This window comes from Eleutherodactylus coqui, chromosome 13 (assembly GCF_035609145.1).
Source record: "Eleutherodactylus coqui strain aEleCoq1 chromosome 13, aEleCoq1.hap1, whole genome shotgun sequence".
Classification (NCBI taxonomy): Eukaryota; Metazoa; Chordata; class Amphibia; order Anura; family Eleutherodactylidae; genus Eleutherodactylus; species Eleutherodactylus coqui.
The window spans coordinates 30,758,129-30,783,271 of NC_089849.1; the positions used below are offsets into that span (position 1 = coordinate 30,758,129).

Genomic DNA, 25,143 nt, shown 5'->3' on the forward strand with positions numbered 1-25,143 from the left:
AAATGGTTGTTAAGAATGCGTTATTTAATAAATCTGTGGCCTATCCCACTTTAAAAGCCAGCTTTCGGTGTAGTGGTCATTTTATTGGGAGGGAGTGGCTTATTAAGTAAAAGGGAGTGAGTACCTCCCAGTCCGCTGGATTTTCCATTATAATGTGGATTCGCATTAAACTGATCCATGGAAAACTTGTCACGTCATTTTATGAGGCACTCCGGGATCACGGGAATAGTTTCCATACCGAGAAGCTCCAATCGTGAGAGGGCCGGGGCTCTAATAAAATGACTATTTGGTGCATAATATGGAATTAAAGAGGTCCAGTGCCCTAGAAACAGCAATCAAGATGGGGTGCAGCATTGTAGTATAACCCTCGCTCCAATTATGAATGAGTCAGGGGCTCTAATAAAGTGTCTGTTCAGTGTAGATAGAAAAAAAATCATCTCAACGTTATGGATGTGGTTGAGGTTCAGCTCCAGTGCAGACTCCACTCTGGGCGTGGTACAGCCTGACCTGATCTTGGCAGGTCGGTTTTTCTTGTTTTCGGTGTTGTCTGAAGAGGCTCCTGCTGGCGTCTTCTGGTTTGGCTTCTCATGAGATGACCTCTACGACCTTTTCTCTTTTCTTCCTTGATATTTCCACTATCCTTTCTGCAGTTACAACAGACACTGCACAGAGAATGCAGAACAGCAGCTAAAACATGCTGAGGAAAGTGACACCACAAAGGTCAAAGGAAATAAAGAGGGTTTCCTACGTGAGACATGTATCACACATCAACCATATAAACCATAGACGTCTGCCAGGCGAGCTTCCTCTTTTGGGACTCCCACTTCTCAGGTGACTATGAAAGCCGCCAAGCACAGCATGCATATGTGGTCATCTCCCCAGGGCTCCATCCTTCTCCTAGTCTATGGTGTCCTCAGTGATGGAACCTTCACCTAGCAGATCTTCAGAGACTCTCTACATCCGAAGAACGGGGCTGCTCTTAGATAGCTGTGCCTTTCATACTGTTTAGATAAAGGTGAACATTAGTTGTATCCTGATAGGCGGTTGTGCACCAGAGTAGGATCATAAGTAGCATCCTCATCATTGTTCTTCAAGACTTCAGAATCCATTTAATCTCATATTTACGGGGCGCCATCAGGTAAGGAGGTTAATTTTCTAGATCGAATGATGCTTTTAGATGGAACGATTAGCGTTCAAAAAAATCATTCAAACAAACGCAAGTGGATTATAATCGTTCGATCTAAAAGCGAGCCAATGACTGAATGATGAACGAAAAGAGTTCACTTCTCGTTCAGTTTCTGCAGGCAATCACCGTCGGATCGTTCATTTGCCGTTCAGTTTAACCACTTCTCGTTTAGTGCTTCCATAGCGAATCTGAAAGACCTAGCAAGAAGTGAACGGTTCTCGTTGAACAAGTCAACAAGCGAGCTGGTAATGATGTCACTAGTTCATTTGCTCTGTCTAAAGCCTCTTTCCCACGGGTGCTGCGGCTTTCGTCCACCCGTATCGCGCCCAAAAATCAAATGAATGAGAGGTAGCCGCGACCGAAGCGCAGCTGCATCTCCCGTTTTCACACCACAGCCTGGAATACCATCGGCCAGGGGGAGAGAGTACAGCTCTGCTAAACTCCCTCCCCCCCGGCTGCTGGCAAAGGAAGGGGGCAGGAGCTTAGCAGAGCTAGTGTGCTAATGCAACGGCCGAGACACAAGGCACACCACTGAGGAGATGGTGGGGGTAGTTGTCAGGGATGTCACGGTGGCACTACCAACTCCTCCCCTGAGGGATGCGTGTAACCTTGGCCAAGGCGCCACCAGACCTCTTCCAGGCAACGCTGGGACAGCGATTACCTGAATAAATGGTGTGGTGGACTTGAAAAAATATGTCACGGGTGACGCCACTGTTCCTTACTCTGTAGGATGTCCGACGGGAAAAGTAAGAGAATCCACACATGAGTAACTTGACAACTTCAGTGACTGGGAACAGTCAATGGCTGGACTTTACATGCAGGATAAACAAATTCTCACACCAGTGCAGGAAGGACAAATTACAGAGGTCAGGGAGGAACAACACAGGATGATGCTGAAAGACACCGATGAGCGATGGTTTAACGAAAACTACACAATGACAGTGCAGTTAGACACAACGATTATTGCTCAAAAGATGGCTTGGAGCGATTTTTTTAGCGATAGTCATTGTGTCTAAATGGGCCTTTAGAATGAAACGTTCTTACTCCATTGTACAAAGCTACTCTGAGAAACCCAACATCTCAACCTCTTCGTGACCAGCAAATTTTGTGCCTTAGGGATCAAGTGATTTTCATTGTTGCATTGCAAGAGCCATACCTTGTTGACATAGCTGTATGAGAGCTTGGGTTTTTTGGGAACATGTTGTATATTTTATTGGGGTGAATACAATGTGTTATATAACTTTTATGACATTTGCGGGGGGTCGGGGGGGATTTACAATCTGTTTTGTTTTCACAGCGTTCATCATTCAGTAAAAATAACACGATAACGTTCTTATCTGATCCGCAGGATTACTGTGATACCAAATTTATAGAGATTTTTTTTTATATTTTACTACTTCAGCACAATAAAAACATGTTTTTAAAGAATAACAATTGACTGCATCGCTACAGTCTAAGACCCAGAACCTTAAGTCCCTCAAGAAGACGTGAAGATGCGATTGTTTAATACACTGCATTACTTATGTAGTACATTGTACTATGTCTATAATATCAGCCTATTAGACTCTGCCGGAGGGCAGGGTCTAACAAGCTGAGTTACATGGCAGACATGGAGGCCTTTGTCAGACTGCAGACTGTCTTGGGAACCCATTGGTACCTAGCGATTGCATTGCGGGGTGCTGATGGGTGACAAAAGGTGCCCCCTTCCCTGTTATTTGCTTACATGCTGCAGTTGCTATTGATTGTGGCATGTAAGGAGTTAAACTGCCAGGATCTGAGGTTTCTCCATTCCTGGCAGTTAGAATTGGAACCCAGCTGTCAGTTATCAGCAAAGCCACCGCCTTAAAAAGATGTATGTGCAGCTTCAAAGTCCATTAGTGACAGCCGTTAAAAGGCGCATTGGTGGTCACTAAGGGGTTAAGCTCACTATAACTAGCTGCTTGCAATTTCTAACAATCCAACTAGATAAAGAAAAATCACACTGTTTTTGTTGATTGTGTCTTCGCAAAAGACGGACCAAACACAGAGTAAAAAATGTTGAAAGTGGACTAACCAAACGCTGATCAACGAGCTAAGTAAAAGGTGATATCCCCTAGTGGAGGCATCGAGTCATGACCGACTCCTAGGGTGATGTTTTCTTGGTAGACTGTTTCTGCGTGGTGGTCTGACATTGCCTTCCCCAGTCATCTTTTACACCCAGCAAGCTGGGTACTCATTTTACTGACCTCAGAAGGATGGAAGGCTAAGTCAGCCTTGAGCCGGCTACCTGAACCATTCAGGGATTGAACCTGCAACCTTCAGGTCGTGAGCGAGAGCTTAGGACTACATTTCTGCTGCCTTAACACTCTGAGCCACATAAAAGATGCAGTTATATATAATACTACGGTTTTTGTTCTTTTGATTGCTTTGGAGATGCCTTGTCTTCTCTCCTCCCGTCTCCACTGCTAACGACTAGCGGATAGCAATTAACATGATAGAACGCAGACAAATGATAATTGTGAGGCCATCAGAAAAGATTGGATTCAAGGCAAAAAAAGACTGCAGAGACAGAAAGGTCATGTAAAGAGTGCAGGCTGCTGGTCGCAGGGAGCGGCGTCTTCATGTCCTGGAAGATGGTTTGATTTCTAGCAGGGAACAGGCCTTTCTCTTAGTGTGGTTTCAGGTCTCCATCAGGAACCTTCGGCCGAAGTTCTGTCACAGATGGGGCTAAAAATACTGGAAGAAAAAGCACTGCATGCAACGGTTTTCTTTGTCCAAAAGCTGGGTGTGAAGCGAGCAGACCCCATTATAGTCAATGGGGTCCGCCCATCGGTGGTGTTCAGCTCTGTCTCTGGACGGCCATGGGGATCCCCCTTTCCTGCTCCCTGTAAGCAGAAAAGTGAACTTTGCAGTGCTGATGTGAAAGCACCCTTATGTGATCATTGAGAGATTGCTCAAAATTCACAAAATCTCTGTTGTGATTTATTTAAATTAATGCTTTTCAGTTGCGCAACAAAATATAGAGCATGCTAAAAAGGTCCCCATAGAAGTCAATGGAGGAGTGCAAAAAGCAAGGAGATGTGTGAAACACTATGTAATTGTGCAGGAAAAAGAACACATCTGAAACTCATTAGATGAATTAACCATTTCAATCTGTACTTTTGCGCCAAAAAAAAAAAAAACACACCCTGCAGTCAGAAAAAAACCAGTAAAATATACCGACACGTGCACAAAAAAGCTGCGTTAAGGCGTGCCCAATGGCGCTTATGCTAGTGTGTAGCCAACCTGTCAACAATTTTTGGAACGCGCCTAATGGGGTCTGGTATGGTCGAGGCTTCAGCGATGAAGGGAACGATAGATTCGCCCCAAGTAAATCCGGTAATCTAAAACCAACAATTCGAACGAGAGGCGGTTTAGACGAGCAGATTTCTCATTCGAACAAATGAATGATGTCAGAGTTCCCTCATTCAGCCTGTTTATACATTGTTGGCTCATTCAAAACAAGAAATCATTCGTTCATTCATATAAGACAGAAAAGTGACTGAGACCACTGAACGAGCGCTGCTTAATCGAAGGGATTAGCGCACGAGCCAATAGTGATTGTTATGCTGCATACAATGAACGATTGTCTGTTGGCTGCGTTCACACTAAGGGATCATCGGTCATTTTCACTCGTTTAAAAAAAAAAAAAAGTTCAATGATAATTGTTCGTGGATAAAGGGCTTAGGGCTTTATTCCCATGGGCGTACATCAGCCTACTGTTTTCACGGCCAACTGATATACGCCATGATCTGAGGAGTAAAATTTCTGAACGGGTTCACAAATCTGCCATGCCATGCCATTGCCCCATCCCAGCTCACCTCCTCTTTGGCTGTTTGCAATGGGAGGGGCGGGATGGGGGTGCAGCTAAGCTCCACCCCACCTCCTACCATTGCAATCAGCCAGAGGGGAGAAGACAAGGAGGGAGTTTAGCAGTCCCACTGCTAAACTCCCTCCCACCTCCCTTCTCCGGATGCTGTCATTGGCTCCCATAGGAGTCTATGCAGCAGCCGACGTATTCCAGCCCGAAAGATAATTTCAGAACTAACTTTTGGGCCCAACGTAAAAGCAGCCAGCGCTATATTGGCCGGATGGGCGTTTTTACGTCGCGGGAATATGGCCATGTGATCTGATGTATTGGAACTCAATGCGTATATCAGGTGAATGAGAAACCAGTGGGCCGATATCGATATACGCTGGTGGGAAAGAACCCTAGGGGTGGTTTCACACTGGCGCTCGCGATTTTGCTGCGAGAAAAATCCCATCTTTTTCCCCGCTATTTCAGAGTCAGCTCTGCTTGTTCTCAGATGTTCTTTTTAGCGCAACAATCAATGGGACTTTCTAATGTTTAAACCCCACTGCACAAAAATTACAAGTTCGCGCTTTGCGATGCCAAGAAAAAAAAAAATGCGGAAAGATAGGACATGCCTCAATTTTTGTTTCGGCAAAAGTGAAACCATCACAAATGTGAAGGAAACCATTGAAGAGCATAGATTTCATAGTTTTGCATTTTTACTCAATTGCAAAGTTTTATCGCAAGTGTGAAACTGGCCTCAGGGCGGCTTAATATGGGACAACCAGAACCTGCATGATCACATGAAATAATCCCCACGGTGAGCTTTTAGCTTACACACAGCTGTTCTTCCATACAGAGTGATTCTTCAATGAGAGCGCTGGGCTTACTGCTGACAGACAGGCAACCGTTCACACCAGAAGATCAATCAGCGATTACGTCTAAAGGGTCATTTACACGGAAGGACTATCAATAGAGATGAGCGAGCGTACTCGGAAAAGCACTACTCGCTCGAGTAATGTGCTTTATCCGAGTATCGCTGTGCTCGTCCCTGAAGATTCGGGTGCCGCTGCGGCTGACAGGTGAGTCGCAGCGGGGAGCAGGGGAGAGCGGGCGGGAGAGAGGGAGAGAAAGATCTCCCCTCCGTTCCTCCCCGCTCTCCCCTGCAGCTCCCCGCTCCGTGCCGGCACCCGAATCTTCAGGGACGAGCACAGCGATACTCGGATAAAGCAAATTACTCGAGCGAGTAGTGCTTTTCCGAGTACGCTCGCTCATCTCTAACTATCAAAACAAACAAAATTGAGTGATAACCAGCCGGTGTAAACGGAAAAAAAATATATATATATAATTTACGGTTCGTGCGCCTCTCATTATTGCTGACTTTTATTCCGTATATATAAACAAACATTACGCAAGAAGCCCCGATCCAGCAGTGAGCTCTGACTGTCTAAACACTCTACACAAACACCAACGACCTTTGTGACTAGCAAACAAATTACTGTCAGTCATCCTTTGGGTGGCCACGATTACACAGAACTGTCACTAATCCGGGCCTGGCGAAAAAAAGATGGCCGCACTGCTTCTCTGACTACTCATGCACTCTCTGCATAGTGTACAGCGGTAGTCCAAGACCTTGCATGCTGCTCTGACTGCTCATGTGGTCAGCACCGGCCAATCAAAGCAGTATATAGTGTCTTATACAAATGATGTATACTAATTACCCAATGTGCATTAGGTAGTCAGAGAAGCTGATGCGGCCATCTTTGTTTCCCCAGGGTGGAGGGTCACTTTAAAGGTAGTATAAAACATATTGAAAACTTTTTATTTTTTTGCAGGATAACTAAACGTGATATTTTAATAGATGTGGCAATAAAAGTTGTGTTTATATATTAAAAGCCAATTTTTTCCATAAGGGGACTTGAACATGTGTTTTTTTGTACACTACACTGTATTTTACCTATCTAATGTGTGTGACCACCGTTATTGCAACAAAGCCAGTAGAGGTCACATTCTGAGAAGACTAGATGCAATAGTCCAGCCTGGCCAGAAGAGGGCAGCAGAGGGACAGTATCACATTCTACAAGGGCAAAAAAAGGTATCTGTTTTCTTACCCGTGTGCAACCCATTCAGAGATTAAGAGTCTATTATCTCCCAAACCGCTTATCTTACCAGATGGCCTTAAAAAAGGGCTGGCTTACAATTCCACATTTTTAACCCCCCTATTAACAGAAATTTTTATTATTTCATTATAAGACCCCTGTCCATGGGTGAGGCGGAATATCACTAGTGGGGAGCAGGAAGTGGGCAGGGTGAGAACTGACAGTCCCACAAGCGGAGAATCGCTATGATTCTCCGCTTGTGGACAGGGGGCTGCTCTTTCCATAGCAACTCACGGCTGGATTATCGCGCAGAGTAACGCAATGCAAGATCGCCTGTGAGCAGGAGCCCGTGGTCAGAGGAGAACGGCTACAAGAGTCACGCTCTGCTTACAGAGTTGAGTTTTTAGTGCATATTTTTGTGCAGCAGACACGTAACCTGAACTTCTGCACACATCCAGTGAAGAAAAAGAACACCCGGACGAGCAAGTAGAAGGCCGGCAGTGTCCTTGACCCTGGGCAGGGTCGGATTCCGCTGTGGGCATGAGGTCAATCTTCTTTCTCACGACCACTGGCTGGCAGCACTGGTTGGACAAACATCAATTCATTATCAGCTTCAGCTTTTCTGACACTGTAGGGAAAGTGTCAGAAAAGCTAAAGCTGATAATTAATTGAGGATTGCAACAGAAGCCAAAAGCAATAAAAAAAGGATTTGGGGGTATGTCAAAAGCAAAAACAAAAAAACAAAGTTGCTATTGGATGCTTACACAAGATGAAAATGGTGAATTGGTCAAGAATGATGTTGGGAAGGCTGAACTTTTAAATTCCTATTTTGTATCCATTTTCTCTCAGAAAGTAGATGGAACATCAACTGATCTCCCTTGTGCTATTGGGGGAATAAAAGAATGCAGGCTCTCTGTAAGCAGAGAGATGGTGAAGGAACTCTTAGCTAACTTACATGAATTTTAAGTCTCAAGGTCCAGATGAATTACATCCTAGGATACTAAAGGAAGCAGCGGAGGTAATTGCTGAACCACTCACCATAATCTTTGATAATTCCTGGAGAACAGGAGAAGTCCCAGAAGATTGGAAAAGGGAAAATGTTGTCCTCCCCCTCCCCCCCAATAAGACCAATTATAGGATTGACGAGGCAGCTGTTAGGTGGATTCACAGCTGGCTGAGTGATCGTACTCAAAGAGTGGTCATAAATGGCTGCACATCCCAGTGGGAGAATGTATCAAGTGGGGTACCACAAGGCTCTGTCCTAGGCCCAGTGTTGTTCAACATTTTTATAAATGATCTGGAGGAGGGAATTGATGACAAACTAGTCAAATTTGCCAACGACACAAAGCTAGGAGGGATAGCTAACACTAGGGAAGAGACAGTATTGAAAAAGATCTAGAAAAGCTTGCACAGTGGGCAGCGACTAACAGAATGGTATTTAAGAAGAAGTGCAAAGTCCTACATCTGGGCAAGAAAAATGAAAAAACAAATAGACTTGTAGGAACTGGGCTAAGCAGCAGCACATGTGAAAAAGACTTATGTATACTAATAGATCACAGACTGAACATGAGTCAACAATGTGATGCAGCAGCCAAAAAGGCAAACACAATTCTGGGGTGTATTAAGAGAAGCATAAAGTCTAGATCACGGGAGGTAATTATCTCCCTCTACTCTTCCTTAGTCAGATCTCATCTGGAATACTGTGTCCAGTTCTGGGCACCCCACTTTAAAAAAAAGACAGACAAACTGGAACAAGTTCATAGAAGAGTAACCAAGATGGTGAGCGGTCTGCAAATAGTGTCCTACGAGGAACGGTTAAAGGATCTGGGAATGTTTAGCTTGCAAAAAAGAAGGCTGAGAGGAGACTTAATAGCTGTCTACAAATATCTGAAGGGCTGTCCCACTGCAGAGGGATCAGCCCTATTCTCATCTGCACAAGGAAAGACTGGAAGCAATGGGATGAAACTGAAGGAGAGGAGACACAGATTAGATATTAGACAGTGAGGGTGATCAATCAGTGGAACAGGTTACCACTGGAGGCGGTGAGTTCTCCTTCAATAGAAGTGTTCAAACAGAGGTTGGACAAATCTGTCTGGGATGATTTAGTGAATCCTGTACTGAGCAGGGGGTTGGACAAGATGACCCTGGAGGTCCCTTCCAACTCTACCAATCTTATTCTATGACCATACCAGACTATGTAAGGGCATACCATGGTGATAAAGGCAATGGTAACAGCAATATTGTCAGGAGGAACGATACACTGCAGTGAAGGATGCACTGTTATTTCAATGGCATTACAAGTATTTACTAAAACAGGCCAGAAAAGCCAACAAGGCTGCTTTACATCCCATCCCAGACTTATTTGATAGGCAGTAAGACTTCTCATATAACAGACTACATGGATTATGGGCAGTTTTGTCTTTTATTAATCAAAAGCCGGAATCATTGGTAATCAGAGCGAAGGATCAGCGCTTCTTGTGTAAGAGGAACAGAACAGATTGAATAGCCACTTAAGATGTCGGGCTTGTAGTTTTACAGATTGGCAACACTTCTGTACGAGTCAGCTCCACATCAGAGTCAAGTGACCTGACACCGGATGTACCGCAATATAGAGCTACACCAGTATGCGTCATGGAAGATGCCATCTGTGCGCCACCCGTGCATGCATCTGCTTCATGTGACTAAAGGGTCAGTAGGTGACTTGCATCTGTAGCGCTGACTCTAGCACAGTCCGACGCTTCCTGACCTAGAGCTTCACGGTCAAAATGACCAAAATCCTTACTGGGGACACACTGAAATACAGATTACTGGGGTGCAGGCGCTGCTGCCTCAGACTATTGTGGGAGCTGTAGTAGCGTGGACTGTCCAGGCGGCAAGTAGGTTACATTACGAGATCGTGATAGCTGGTAAGCGATGTCTTCAGCAGCTTCCAGTTTACGCAGCTCAATCAAGCCGTCCCCAACTTCTGCTAAAGAGGTTGCGATCAGCTCGGCTGCCTTAGAGTCTCCTTCAGCAGATATGACGGCTGCTTTTTTCTGTTGCTCTGCCTATAGGTTAGGAAATAAAGAGGTAAATGTAAGACATTGGTTACTGCAGGATTACATGCCAGTCATTCTCAGCCTCCCAATATGAAGTTTGCAGCCTGCTCCTTGTTTCAGACTTTTCTCATGTGGTCACGTAATGATGAGATCAGGTCCAGATGCTGCTGCCTTCACTAGCCCTCATGTAGCCGCACACATACCCGTACCAACATCTACACACCCTGTGTGATTTATCTGTGGTAGAGCCCAGAATAGGACATGTTGTGACTTTTAGTCCCCGAACGGGCCATGGGTCAGTACTAAAATTCGCACATGTTAATAGCCTCATAGGCTATAATGTGTTTGTGTGCAAATAAACAGCATCCCGATGGAAATTGAGCCCCAAGCCCGACTTCACACTGGCAAGGGCGTTATCAGGCTGTGATATTGCCTTCGCAATACATGTGAAACCCCTGGATGAGAAGTGGTTTCATGTGAAGACAGCCTTGCATTACTGTGGGGAATCACGTCACCCCCGCGGCGGCTGAAGAGATTCCCTGGCGCAGCTGTCACAGCCACGGCAGGGAATCACTTCAATGGGGCGGGCGTCACTGCCAGCGGCCCCCCATTGAAAACAATGGTCGATTATCACAAAAAGAATGACATCTGCCATGTTACAACACACACAAGCGCAGCAAGTGAAAATATTGGTTTCACAATCATGCATTTTCACTCGCTCTCACATTGAAGAAAATCGCGCGATTTTCTCGCAAGTGTGAAGGCCCCTTTACACTGATCGGAGAAAACATAAAAAGCGGATACAGCCAGAAGTGTGTTGTGGGATTCATAAGATTCAGCAGGTTAACCCCTTAGTGACGGAGCCAAATTTTGGAAATCTGACATGCGTCGTTCAACGTAGCATAACTCCGTAAAGGCTTTACATATCCCAGTGATTCTGACACTGTTTTTTCGCCACATGTTGTACTTCATTTAGGTTGTAAAAAGAGACCGATATCATTTGTGTATATTTATTAAAAGTACCAATATTGGAAAAATTTTGAAAAAATTGTCTTTTCACATTTTCAACCGTAATATCTCAAATATGTCCAAACATACTGTACAAATTTTTGATAAGATATGTATTTCCATCTGTTTACTTTATTCTGGATGCACACTTGGAAAAACTTTTGTTTTTTTAACCATTTAGAGGACGTACAAATTTAACATTACTTTTCAGCATTTGAGGAGCACTTTGTTTTCCTGCACCAAGCCAAGTTTGCAAAGGCTCATAAGTGTCAGAATAATAGATACCCCCACAAATGACCCAATTTTAAAAACTACACTCCTTAATGTATCCACTGAGGGGTGTCATGAGTATTTTGACCACACCAGTTTTTTTCAGGAATTAATTCAATTTAGAGGAGAAAAAATAAAATTTCATATTTTTGCAAATATGTCATTTTAAAGACATATTTTTTTTCCTATAGAGCCCATGAAAATGAGGATTTACACCCCAAAATGGATACCCCTGTTTCTCCTGTGTTCAGAAACATACCCATTGTGGCCCTAATCGTATGTCTGGATGCACAATGGGACCCAAGATGAAAGGAGCAGTCGGGGTCTTTCAGAACATAAAATTTTCCTTGAAGGTTTTAGGCCCCATAGCACATTTGTAGAGCTCTTGAGCGGCCAAAATCAAAAAAGAACCCCCACAAGTGACCCCATTTTGAAAACTAGACCCCTTAACGAATTTATCTAGGGGTGTACTGCCCATTTTGACCCCACAGTTTTTGAATGAATTCAAGCAAAGCAAAAGGAAAAAATTGTGATTTTTGTTTTTTTGGCAATTCTGTCATTTTAAAAACTGTTTTTTTTGTACAGCACACACATGAATGAAGACTTGCACCCCAAAATGGATACCCCTGTTTGTCCCATGTTCAGAGACATACCCATTGTGGCCCTAATCTTTTGTCTGGATGCACAACGGGGCCCAAAACGAAAGGAGCAGCCGGTGGCTTTCAGAACAGAAATTTAGCATGAAGGTATTTTAGGCCCCATTGCCCACTTGTAGAGCCCTTGAGCAGCCAAAACGACAGAGAACCCCCACAAATGATCCCATTTTGAAAACTAGACCCCCTAACGAATTTATCTAGGGGTGTACTGTGTATTTTTACACTACAATTTTTGAATAAATCTAAGCAAAGCAGTAGGAAAAAAATTACAATTTTCATTTTTTTGGCAGTTGTATCAATTTAAAAACTGTTTTTTTTGTACAGCACACATAGGAATGAAGACGTTCACCCCAAAATGGATACCCCTGTTTGTCCCGTGTTCAGAAACATACCCATTGTGGCCCTAATCTACTTACAGGAAACATGGCAAGGCCTGTAATGGAGGGAACACCAGGGCACAACTTGGATTTCAGGGCACAACTGAATAAATCCCAGGCCCCATTGCTCATTTGTACGGAATAAAAATTGACTCCCTTAAAATATCCCCCCCTCCGCACCCTTTTCGGCGTTCCCCAAATCTTAGATAAAAGTAATAATGTGAACTGTGTAGTATTTCCAAAGACGGGTAATTACGGAGGCTGGTTGGGATGGGTACATGGGGCAATAAAACCGTGTATCCCCCCTCCTCATGCTTTTTGGGGATCATTTCTTGACCTCAGTAGCGGGTATGGGGTGTAAAAAGTAGCGTTTCGTGAGTCTTCGTAAGCTTGCGGAGGTGCGGCGGTCTCACACAGAAGAGGCTCAACAAGCTGCTCCTGGAACTGCAGGAAGGCGAGCGTTCCCGGGGCTTCTTGTAAATTGCGTATTACAGGTCTGAATAATTCCGGGCTCACATGGCCATAGGTGGAATCCGCTTGCGGAGGCCCGCAGCGGATCCCAGCTGTAAGCCCGGCTGTGACCGCTCAATGAGGCCACCCGTCACTGCTCCAGGCTCTCGGCGACCGTTGGTCGCTGAGAGCAAGGAGATTTCAAATTTCCAGGGCTCCCCGACTTCTGCGCATGTGTCCGGTGTTTTGCCTGCGGTCGCATGTGCAGAATCCGGGAAAGTTCACAGAAGATTGCGTCGGGGTGCAAATACGGAGGCCTCCGGTAAAAAGTTTCATCTCCTCTCACCGATCGCATCGGTGAGATGAACCTTCACCTTTTTTTAACTTTTACGTGATCGCCATTATTCATTGGATAACGGCGAACATGTCATCAGAAACCGCTCACCGCGGCCCCCCCGTGAAATCTCCAGGCTCTCGGCTAAGTTTTGTAGCAAGGAGCAGGGAGATTTTAAATTACCACGGCTTTTGCGCATGCGCCTGCCATATTGGCGACGCGCGCGTGTGCAGAAGCTGGGGTAAGGTCCGCGGATAAATCCGTGGGCCTTAGGTACGTCATTTCATCCTCCCTCAAGTATATGATCCGCTTTAACTTTTTACCCCTTTTTTAAACTTGATCATGTCCCCAGTGACATCCCTCTGCTCCGGGCTACACATGGCAGCCAGGAGCAGAGGAATTTTGAATTTCCCGGGGCTCGAGCACCTCTGTACACGCGCTCGATGTCAATCGGGCGCGCATGCGCAGATGGGGATTTCAGGTCCCGGGACATCGCAGAGGACCGGGGGTGAGTATTTTCACCTCCCCTCATGGATCCATGAGGGGAGGTGAAACTTTTCTTTACTTTTTCGCGATCGCTGCTATCCAATGGATAGCGGCGATCGTGGGCCCGGGGACCGCTCACAGCGGTCCCCGGTAACACCTCCTGGTTCCCGTCTACCTTCAGGAGCTGGGAGCCAGGAGATTTTAAATTTACCGGGGACACCCGGGCTTCTGCACACGCGCGTGACGTCATCGTCTGGCGCGCGCATGCGCAGAAGGCCGCCGGTGGGTCCGGGAGGACTAGATCTCCGGAGGACACCGCCGACAAGCCGGGTGAGTATTTTCAGCTGCCCTGATGGATCCGATGGGGGGGGGGGGGGGGGGGGGGGGGGGGGGGGACTGCCCGCATCCTGGGATGACAGCTCCATGCTGTCGGCTACCTGCGGGCACCGACAGCATGGAGCTGTCACGTCCTCAGACAAGTGGGCATTAATCCTAAGATGATGCATAAAACTACGTCCTCTAGGATTAAAGCCCACTTACTGAGGACGTAGTTTCCCAATAGGGCAGTCGTTAAGGGGTTAATCAGCTAAGTTAAGTTGTTGCACAGCCTCTACAGCAGCAAAATGGTAGGAAATTTTAATGAAGTCAATTTAAAAAAAAGTTGCTTACTTTTGCATTTACGGAACAAAAAAAAAACCAAACACACAACAAACTAAAAGATTCAGTGCAAAGATGCCCATAGCCTTTACTGGATTTTTTTCTCAAATCCAAGGGTTGTATATCTGGTATTGCAGTTCAGTCTTATTTACTTGGAGATGAGCAGCAATACCAAGCACAGCCCATTGGCAAGTGTTGTGGTTATCCAGGCTTGGAAGAAGAGGCTGTGTACTCAAATAGCTGGGAGTTAAGCTACATTCACACGGCCGATAGAGATACATTATATATATATATATATATATAAAATATCTATCTCTATCTGGTGTGAATGTCATGCCTATCGCATCACACTAAACTTACGCAAGGATATCATTCGTGTGAATGCAATTTTATGCAGACAGCCATACTGGAATCTATACCTGTTAGACTACAAAATATCTATCTTATGGATATACCATAAAGTTCTATGATGAAAATAGGGCTTTAAATGTAGATCCACAGAAATTACAGTTTCCCAGTTCTGAAATAATGTTAGTCACACTTGAGGGGGGACAAGGGTTTCCAGAAAAAGAAGAACACTTTACCTTCTCCACGACAAACCGAGCCCGCTCTGCTTCCTGCTGGGCCACTTGTTTGGCCTCCACAGCTTCTGTGAACTCCTTACCAAATGTCAAGTGAGTCTACAAAAAAAACCCAAAAAAAAAAACCGTTCAAACTTCTTTCATACTGCCATGACACGACATGTCCATTAATAAATGAATGAAGATTAATAATTCTATTAGGACTGTCAGCGACTCGATCAATAGAACAGCGAAGGTGAAATAAAGTCCTTCTTGCTGGACTCCTCAGCAGGATGAAGCTGCCTTATACAGCAGGCAAAATTCTCAGAACGGGTTAAGCAGTTGTAATGAGCCAACAGGGATTGTAAAATCCTCTCTGCTTGTGAAAGACGCCATTAAGGACAGTTCACACATCGGAGTTGTTACAGAATGTGCGCCGAAGTTCTGCAACAATGTACAGTATAAATATAAAGAAAATAAATCTTGTTAATTGTATAGCGCCAACTTATTCCACAGCCCTTTTAAGTAAATTTATGCATTAGCCACTATTTTACCGACCCCGGAAGGCTGAGTCGACCTTGAGCCGGCTACCTGAACCATGCAGTGATTGAACTCACAACCTTCAGGTCATGAATGAGAGCTTAGGACTGCATTTCTGTTGCCTTAAAGGGGTTGTCTCGAGGAAGCAGTGAAATTTTTTTTTGCCCAGTCCCCCTAATTAAGCATACATTACTAAGCCCCCCTGTAAATGACTTTTCTAGCCGGTTTCTACTTACAGTTCCAGCGTTTCAGCAACTTATAAAAATTTTCCCAAGATGGCCACCGACTCTTTTCCCATCGCTTGCTGTAGCCCGACGTGCGCGCTCCCGAGACGCTACCAGCTGTGTCTCCCTGACAACCAGACGCCCCGCAGCCGCCGACCGGACCCCTGGATTGAACGTGGCCGACCACGGCACACAGTCACCCACCGCCAGGCAGCAGGTAACCGGCGCAGCACCCCCCCCCCCCCCCCCCAGGCACAGCGACAGCCCCCCCCCCCCCCCAGGCACAGCGACAGATCACCCCCCCCTGGCACAGCGCCAGCCCCCCCCCATCACAGCGCCAGCCCCCCAATCACGGCGCCAGCCCCCCAATCACGGCGCCAGCCCCCCAATCACGGCGCAGCCCCCCAATCACGGCGCAGCCCCCCAATCACGGCGCAGCCCCCCAATCACGGCGCAGCCCCCCAATCACGGCGCAGCCCCCCCCCCCCCCCGGCCCATCACTTACCTGGGTGGCAGGACGGCGGGACAGCTGGGCGGCTTCTCAGGACAGCTGAGCGGCTCTGCACCTTCCTCTAACAGAGGATGGTACAGAATGGCCGCTCCAGCGCGCTCCCGAGCAGTGACAGCTCGTCTGCGCATGCGCAGAAGAGCTGTAGCAGGGAGCACACTGAAGCGGCTCGTGCTGAAAGGAGAAGACCGGACTGCGCAAGCGCGTCTAAAAAAGCAAGCTGCCAGCGAATTTAGACGGAACCATGGAGACGAGGACGCTAGCAACGGAGCAGGTAAGTGGAATAACTTCTGTATGGCTCATAATTAATGCACAATGTACATTACAAAGTGCATTAATATGGCTATACAGAAGTGTATACCCCCACTTCATTTCGCGAGACAACCCCTTTAACACTGCGCCACATGATGCTCTAGAATGTAAGTAAATGGGGTTAAAGTGGGAAATAAACATGCTGCAGAATTTCAATTCCCCATCATACTTTGTCACGGAAAAGTAACAGATTTTCACCGCAGATTTCTTTGCCATCCAATGAGTCCATTCTGCAGTGAAAATCCCTAAGAAAATCTGCAGGTGGATTTACTCTGCGATGTGCATGTGCATCTAGCCTAAGGTTGTGATCGCACACTAGCCGTAATGAGAGCTGTGCCTAAGAGACTTGGGCACTACTCACATCGGACAGCACATAGCTGCATGGATGAGAAATAAGACCTGTCAAACAGGAACAGGGCATGCCATGAGGTTTTAAGGCAGACCATCGTTCCATGTGAGAGACTGCCCACATGTGTATGTATATGGTCACAGCATCACGAAATGGACCTCCAATGATTCCAGGAAGCTGCTTCATTTACAAGGTCTAGTTACAATGAAGTGCAAAGTAACTGGAGCTTTGTAAACACAGCCACTTTCTGAAGTCAGGTATCTACCTTGTAATGCCATGAGATATAGATACACTCACACTCCGTGGCCTCCTACACCGACCTGCTGGTGCTGTCCTACACATTACTATTGCCAATATGTATACCCTCATAGGCTATAATGAGGCAGCATGCCGTCCACGAATCAACAAGGATAGCACACTGCCCCAAAATATGCTATTGTGACGGAAGGCTTATCCTGCAGGGTAGATGCGGACGCTATTTAGAAGTCCTCTACATGAACTTACCAGAGATACGTCATCCAAGATGAGTCCAAATGTGGCCGCCCTCTCCATCAGATCCTCACTGACCTGCCTGGAAACCAGCTCTCTCTGCGTAATCAGTTCTCCTGCGTCAAAGCGGGCCTGGCACAGAGAAGTGTTGGACAGTCCGATTAATGACAGACACAGTTCTATCCTCGAGTGATTATGGCATGTGGTCATGTTACAGCGGAGGGCTGGTCGCCCACTCAGGACCTCCACTACTAGGAAGCCACCGAGTAATTATACCTTCCCCTTGTACTCACCACCACAGACTTCAAGATCTCAGTAGTAATAGATGGCAAAACTCTCTCATCATAGTCTTCTCCGATACTGGTAAAGATCCGCGGCAACTGGTTGGCGACCGGACGGAAGAGGATACGCAGGGTGATGTTTACATTCTGTAAATCTGTGGAAGGATTAGACCCGATAGTAAGGTCTTACCTCTATATATCCCCATTATGTCAGTGTATTACGACGCTAAGGTTTTATTCTCACCTTTGCTTCCTGTTATTACAGGTACGTTACGGGGACGGGAGCGGCAGTCGAATATTATTGGTTTCTGGACCCAGGGAATAAGGAAGTGTGTGCCTTCATCCACGACCAGATCCTGAACACCTCGGAACCTGTCAAAAATGACAGCGTAGTGACCGGCGTCCACTGGAGGGCGACAAAACATAGGAGCGAGTGAGGTTAGGAGTCAGATATACAGGGTAATGGTACTTCTATATGTAACAAACACTGCGGATTGTTTGCTGCGGAGTCGCTGGCAGAAGATCCACAATGTATTACAGTAAAAAAAAGTGGATTAGGACTTAAAAAAAAACCCCAAAACATAAAAAGTTATCCAGACTCTGCAGGAAAAAAAACCAAACAAAACTTTGTATTGTAAATTGAGCAGATTTTTAAATCCTCAGCATGTTATTTACCCTGCGGACTTTCACCCCTTCATAAGGCTGGGTGAAGTCGGTGGCGTCCACAAACCCTTACACCGGCCATCACTATAGAATAAAGGCACCATATGAAGATTTACAAGCCAAGAAAGGACTTCATGGGATATTCTCATCTGAGACTTCTATCACCATAGGGGGCCAAGTCAATTCCAAGAATGGGGGGTCCCATGGTCCCCTCTTCTCACCAATGTAGAGAGTGTTTGAGCATGCGCAGCTCCATTCGTTTCAATGGAGAGAATGGCAACAGCTGAGGACAAGCGCTCAGCTGGTTCAGGCAGTCCCATTAGAGAGGGCTGGAGCGGCAGAGTGCAAGCGTGACTGTTGCTCCACTTAATGCTTTCCAATTCATTTCCCCCCCCCGCTGCAATTTATTTGAATGCCCATTTGGCATTCTCCCTTCACCCTTTTGATCCCTGCCAGCCAAGATCAGGGGGTGCCGGCGGGTACCTGATCGCCAGAGGAATGCAGAAGTAATACTTCCGCATTCTCTCTTCACCCTCGTAATCTCGGCTGTGACTGATAGCCGAGATCAGGAGGGTGCCCGGTCACATGATCGCCAAGCGGAATGCAGAAGTAACACTTCCACATTCGCTCTTCATCCTCCCGACCTAGGCTGTAAGTGACAGCTGAGGTCAGGCGACTCCCGGCGATCACATGATCGCCAGGCGGAATGCGGAAGTGTTACTTCCGCATTCTCTCTGCATTACATGGCAGTAATTGAGCGCTATGTAATGTGTAAAGGAGAAGGCAGAAAGGGTTAAAAACACTTTCTGCCTTCTCCTGGGGGGTCCTCGATGAGGACCAGTGCAGGAGTGCATCTGCACCCGATGTGCCTGACGAGTGGGTGCAGATAGACTCCTGCACTGCAGTGGCGAGTCTATTCTGACATTGGAGCTAGAGAGGAAGCTTATGACGTCAGAACAGGTCAGGCATTGGAGTGGAAAGGGTTAATCTCCATGTCAATGCAGCAAACCCGCAGTCATGAGAGGGGGACACGGGGCTGCAGCTTTTAGGTTTGGTGGTGGTCCCAGTTGGGAGACCCCATTGATAGGACTTATCAATACTATGGATAGGTGATACAAGTATTTTGAGAGAACCCTTAAGGACGGGGCTCTTTATATTTTGGTTTTTTCCTCCCCCCTTTCAGAAAACTCTTATTTTATCCATCAACGTAGACGCTGGAGGGCTTGTTTGTTTGTCAGGGGAGTTGTACTTTTTGGTGATACCATAGAATGTACTGAAAAACGTAAAAAATTTCTAACTGGAGTTAAATTGGAAAAAAAAAAAAAAAAAAAAGAGATATAAGAATTCTGCCATCTTTTGGGGGTCTTGCTTTATGGCGTACACCCTGCAGCACAAGCGACTTGTTAACGGCATCGGACTGATGCCTAGGAAGTACAGCAAGAAAACAAACAAACTCTTTAGTAAAAAATATATCATTTCCTGCCGCCATAACTATTTTTCTGCTGACATGTGAGTGCTCGTATTTCCCAGGACTTCCTGTAGTTGGCGCTATACAAATAAAGGTTATTATTATTTCTAGAGGTCCCAGTTTGGATTTCATGTGACTTTTTGATCACTTTTATGCAAGAAAAAAATGTAATAAGCGAAGTGCTGAGCGTCTCTCTCTCTTGTGTTACTCTGATTGGTTGGACTTTTACAGACCGCGACACCAAAGGTTTGGGGGGTTTTTGGTTTGGATTTTTTTTTTTTAAACTTTCAATATCTTATTTTTTCTAATAATTAACAAAAAACTTTATAAACTCATTTTCCCATTTACTGATTGTTAGTATTGCATTATATCGCGATCTGACGTGGAGCTATGCCACAAAGCCGCATCTTATAGGGGTCATCTCAAAATACATTGGTCACCTATCTGTAGGATAGCCCGACCGAACCCGGGAGTCATGGAAGCCGTGCAAGAATGCCAGCTTGGCCCTTTCCATAACTACTAATAATGCGGTGGTCTTTCGCAGGAGTACTCCCATCGGGGACCGTGCTTGCAGAAGATGGGAGTAGCCCTTCAGTATATGACAGTGGTGGCGAACCTATGGCACACGCCCTAGGAGCGGCACGCAGAGCCCTCCCTGCTAACACGTGTCACCATCGGCCGCTCACAACATTAGTGAATGCCTGCAGGGGCCGCGGCTCCCCTGCCGACATTTACTCAGCGCTGCTATCTGCGCTGATCCCGGCACACACTGTGACGTCAGTGTGCAGCCGGGATCCTCCTCCCCCGTACCCAAATGTCTCCTACTTGATTCCGCAAGAGCAGGGGGAGGAGGCATCCGGCAGCACAACTGCCATCAGTGTGCACCAGCGATCAGGCAGAAGAGGAGCGGCACTTCCACGAGGAGGAGGGGTAAGTATGTGGGGCTGGGGAGGGCATTATGACCACTGAGGGACTGCTGTGGGGAGGGCATTATTACTGCTGGGGGACCCACTGGGGGGGAAGGGGGGCATTATTACTGCTGGAGGGAACTGCTGGGGGGGGGGGGGGGGGGGGGGGAGAAAGAGGGGGTATTATTATTGCTGGGGGACCGCTGGTGGTGGTGGGGGAGGCATTATTACTGCTGGAGGTGACTGCTGGGGGGGGAGGGGTGGTATTATTACTGCTGGGGGACCGCTGGGGGGCATTATTACTGTTGTGGGACTGCTGGGGGGGGGGTCACTTATTACTACTGGGGGCTGTCACCATTATTACTACTGGGAGGCTGCTGAGGGAGGGGGTGTCACTATTGTTGCTGGGAGGCCAATATTATCGCTGTGGGGAGGGTTGCTATGGCCGCTGGGGGTGGGTGGGTGCCTATTATTGCTGGGGTATGTTTACATGTGGCGGAAATGTGCAGGGCTGTTTTATAACAGACCAGGTGCAGATTTTGACTGCTTTTTGGACGCGGACATGCTGCAGAATTTTCCACAGTATTTTCCGCTGAGGACATTCCGCAGCATTTCCGCATCCAAAACGCAGTCAAAATCTGCACCCTGTCCATTTTGAAGCGGCCCTGTCCTTTTTAGAACGACGGGGGTAAAATCATACGTTGTGATAAGCCCCGCCCCCTGGCGTGTTGGCACTTTGCTATAAATAAGTGGCTTTTGGGTTGCAGTTTGGGCACTCGGCCTCTAAAAGGCTCGCCATCACTGGTCTATGAGAGCTTTCATCGGGGTCTTTGTCCTGCACTGATCGGTGTGGCGGTCGCACTATAGAAGGTTCGTTTCACACAGCTGATCGTGATATCGCCAAGAGAAAAATCGCAGAAAAAAAAAAAGAAACCACCACAATTTTGCTCATGAGACGTCTGAGAGTCAGCTATTCTTATTATCGCAAAAACATCGATGGCGCTTGCGATATTCTTACAAGAAAATCACAAGTTTGTGCGTTGTGATAAAATAAAGGCTCCATGGGGAAACAAAGGTGATAAAAACGCAGTAAGATCAGACGGGCCACAACTTCTAAATATCGCAAGAGAAAAGCGCAGGTTTCAGAATTCTGCCTAAGAGGTTGTCTCTAATAAGACAACCAAAACCACCTCTCTGGGTATAAAGTAGAGTGCTCCACTCACTGACAGCAAGCACCTCTAGAAAGTGGTTAAGAGCTGAATGAAGTGTATTAGAAAGATTTGTTTATAACCCATCAGGCTCAATTTAAAAGTCAGAAAAGCTGTAAGGAGGGTCCCAATGTCTGGTGACAGGCAGGCGGCCTCATGGGGGTCATCAGCCAGTATCCCCACAGATCGGGAAGGCACATCTGCCTAGTATATAGCGATACCCCCCCCCCCTACTCTGTACAATTAGGCGCCATCCCCATTCAGGGATGCCGGGTGATCAGCACGATCCTCTGTAGACCAGAGCTCCACACGTTGCGACCCTGCAGCTGATGTGAAACTACAACTCCCAGCATGTCCTGATAGAACTTACCATTATATAAGGCAGAGTTTACGACCCCTCCGACAACGGCCAATCCTAAGCCAATCTTCCCGATCGATTCAAACAACCTCGCCGCCATTTTGTTTTACTATGGAACCTGCGGAAACAAAAAAAAAGAAACACATTAAGTATTGGTGACCAATCACAACGGTCAGCAGCATGGCGGCTACGTGGAAGAGGGGGCGACTACAAACAGCAGGCTAATGCAATACTGAATCGTTTAGGACCCTTTTGCACATAGAGACCATCACGTGAATCGCCGTTAGTTCGAGCGATCGGCATGATCATTGTTAGATATAAATGCGTGCAGCGAGCAAAGATCAGCGCTAAATCTTTGGAGAAGCGCTGATTGGATCTTTCACGCGGACCCAGAAGTAGTCATTTGTTACGATTTGTCCTCAGACATTTTCTCCTGGTTACCCCACAGATTCTACGCCAAATCTGCATAAAGTAAGATGATCGTTCATTTGAATGCGAACCAATTTCGCCGCCGCGCATCTAAAATCGGCATCGCAGAAAAAAAAAAAGTATCAGAGACTTCTTGACTAGAGATGAGCGAGTATACTCCAAAGGCAAACTACTCGAGTCTTTAGAGACGAGCGGGCAGGTACTTGAATAAGGCACTACTCGCTCGAGTAGTTTGCCTTAGCGAGTATGCTCGCTCATCTCTATTCTTGATGTAAAGTTGCGCTGGGTTTTCTGCACGCGGATCCGACCATTAAAGGGGTTGTCTGGTTTTAAACCATTTATGCCCCGCCCCCAGGATAGGTCATCAATATCTTGGTATTTGTATAGCACCAACTTATTCCGCAGCGCTTTCAGGTAATTATTATTTATTACCCCCCACCAAGCTGGGTTCTCATTTTACCGACCTTGGAAGGATGGAAGGCTGAGTCAACCTTGAGCTGGCTACCTGACACATGCGGGGATCGAACTTGCAACCTTCAGGTCGTAGGCGAGAGCTTACACTCTGCGCTATACGGGGTTACTTAACTATCAGGTACGGTTCAAGTCCCTCCGGCTGCTCTCTACGGCTCCGGCGAGGTTCCTCCAGTCCTTGGCCGCTTGTACAACATCACTTCCTGGTTATAGGATTCATAAATCCCGCCTGCAGGAAGCAATGGCTGTGATTGGTTGAGCAGCGGTCCAAGAACCAATCAATGCAGCGCTGGATGAAACAATCACAGCCATCACATTGGTTCATCCAGCGCTGCATTGATTGGTTCTTCGACCGTTGCTCAGCCAATCACAGCCATCGCTTCTTGCAGCGAGATTTATGAATCCTGTAACCAGGAAGCGATATTATACGATCTCCGAGGACTGCGGGAACCGTGCCCGGGACCTGGTAATGGATTCCATTTTTTTATAATGTAATGCAGCTAGGGCTTATTTTCTGGAAAACACGGTAGATCAGTGGGGAGTCAATAGTCCAGGGCCGATGCACTCAAGCACTGAGCCGATTTACTGCAGTGGTCAGGCCAAGGTGCCCTGCAATACCAAGCCTGGCCACCACAGTGGGAACGGAGCTGTCTACTTTCTGCCAATCTACTATTGATAAACTATTTATGCCGCATCCTCAGGCTAGGTTATAAGTAGTTTACAATCGGACAATCCCTTGTGAACATCGCTGCGGATGCGCTCACAGGCGGCAGAAATGGGGTGGATTTCCTGCAATTAAAAATCTGCACCAGAACCGCATAATTGAGGATTTTGCAGTGGATGGCAACAGATGTCATCCCTTCCTAATGAGCCGCGCCAGATGGGCCCCATTGACTATAACCTTCCCCTTAAAGTCACAAGGCCCAAGTTTACATCCTGCCCACTACTTAAGGCAACAGGACGTAAACTTACATTCGTACATGGCAGGAGCTCTGAAGTTGAGCCTGTGCCATCTGTGACTGACAGCCTCCTTCCATTGCACCAGCAGGGATCGGTGTGCTCACCGATCCCCGCTGTTAACCCATTATACGCCACGGTCAATGCTGATTGTACCATGTAAAGGGTTTACATAGGAAGCGCGCTCCATCTGTGATGTCATCAGCCGGCCGCAATGTCATCACGAAGGGCTGACTGGTGTGCCATGGCAACCGGACGCCATTACTGGGCAACCAAAAGAAAAAAAATTATGGTCGCATTAAATAGGCCACTAAAGGGTTAAGTAGTATAAGTACCATAAGGGTGTAGCAGTGAATTAGAGTAGCACCAAGAGACCCCACACTGGTGCCTCCACCCTGCTGATAGATAGAACCCCTTGCAGGGCTGGTGCAAATGTCTTCCCCTCACTGACCTCCCAGCTTCCCCTCCATTGATGCCTGCTCTGCTCTCCCCCCCTCTCTCTGCGGTCTCCTCGGCCTCCCCGCTTCCACACTCACCTCTTCACGGCTCTGACCTCCACATGAGACACACGTAGCCTTCTGCGCATGCGTAACCCTTGCCCCTCACTTTCCCGGAAAGTTATTGGCCGGTAGCAAACGCGTTGCAGCTTGGGATTTGTAGTCTTGAAGTGCGCTTTCCGGTTTGACTACATAACGCGGGAAGACTACAATACCCAGCATTCCGCGCGTTAAGGACAAGTTTTCCGGGCTGCCCTTGGCACATGGTGACTGGGGAGGAGTCAGGTCTCTGGTGTAATAAGTGACATTTTGCTGCAATGTTTCAGGAGGGAGATGTTCATATTACTTTATAAATGTGACACTTAAATAGGTGACAACCAATATGGCCTCCAAGACAGCTCCCTGAGGGCTTGTCACCCAGCTTTCCCAGACCCCTGAGTTGTAAACGTTGCGAGACACACAGAATTTGCGCGATAATGTAACCCGTTATTCGTAAAGGGTCTATTTACATCAGTGATTTTTTGCTCGCTGTGATGCAAAAGTCGCAGC

At 46.8% G+C, this 25,143-nt stretch overlaps 1 protein-coding gene across 1 annotated transcript; it reads right to left on the reverse strand.

Moving 5' to 3' along the window:
• Nucleotides 1-9,499: 9,499 nt before the first annotated feature.
• Nucleotides 9,500-24,715, reverse strand: PHB1 (prohibitin 1). Its single transcript, XM_066585873.1, has 7 exons — nucleotides 24,634-24,715; nucleotides 22,253-22,358; nucleotides 17,880-18,041; nucleotides 17,648-17,790; nucleotides 17,370-17,486; nucleotides 14,957-15,052; nucleotides 9,500-10,143 (listed from the first exon to the last, which is right to left on the reverse strand). Exons 2-7 carry the CDS (start codon nucleotides 22,338-22,340, stop codon nucleotides 9,931-9,933), a joined length of 819 nt encoding a protein of 272 aa, XP_066441970.1. The 5' UTR covers nucleotides 22,341-22,358; nucleotides 24,634-24,715; the 3' UTR covers nucleotides 9,500-9,930.
• Nucleotides 24,716-25,143: the final 428 nt, after the last annotated feature.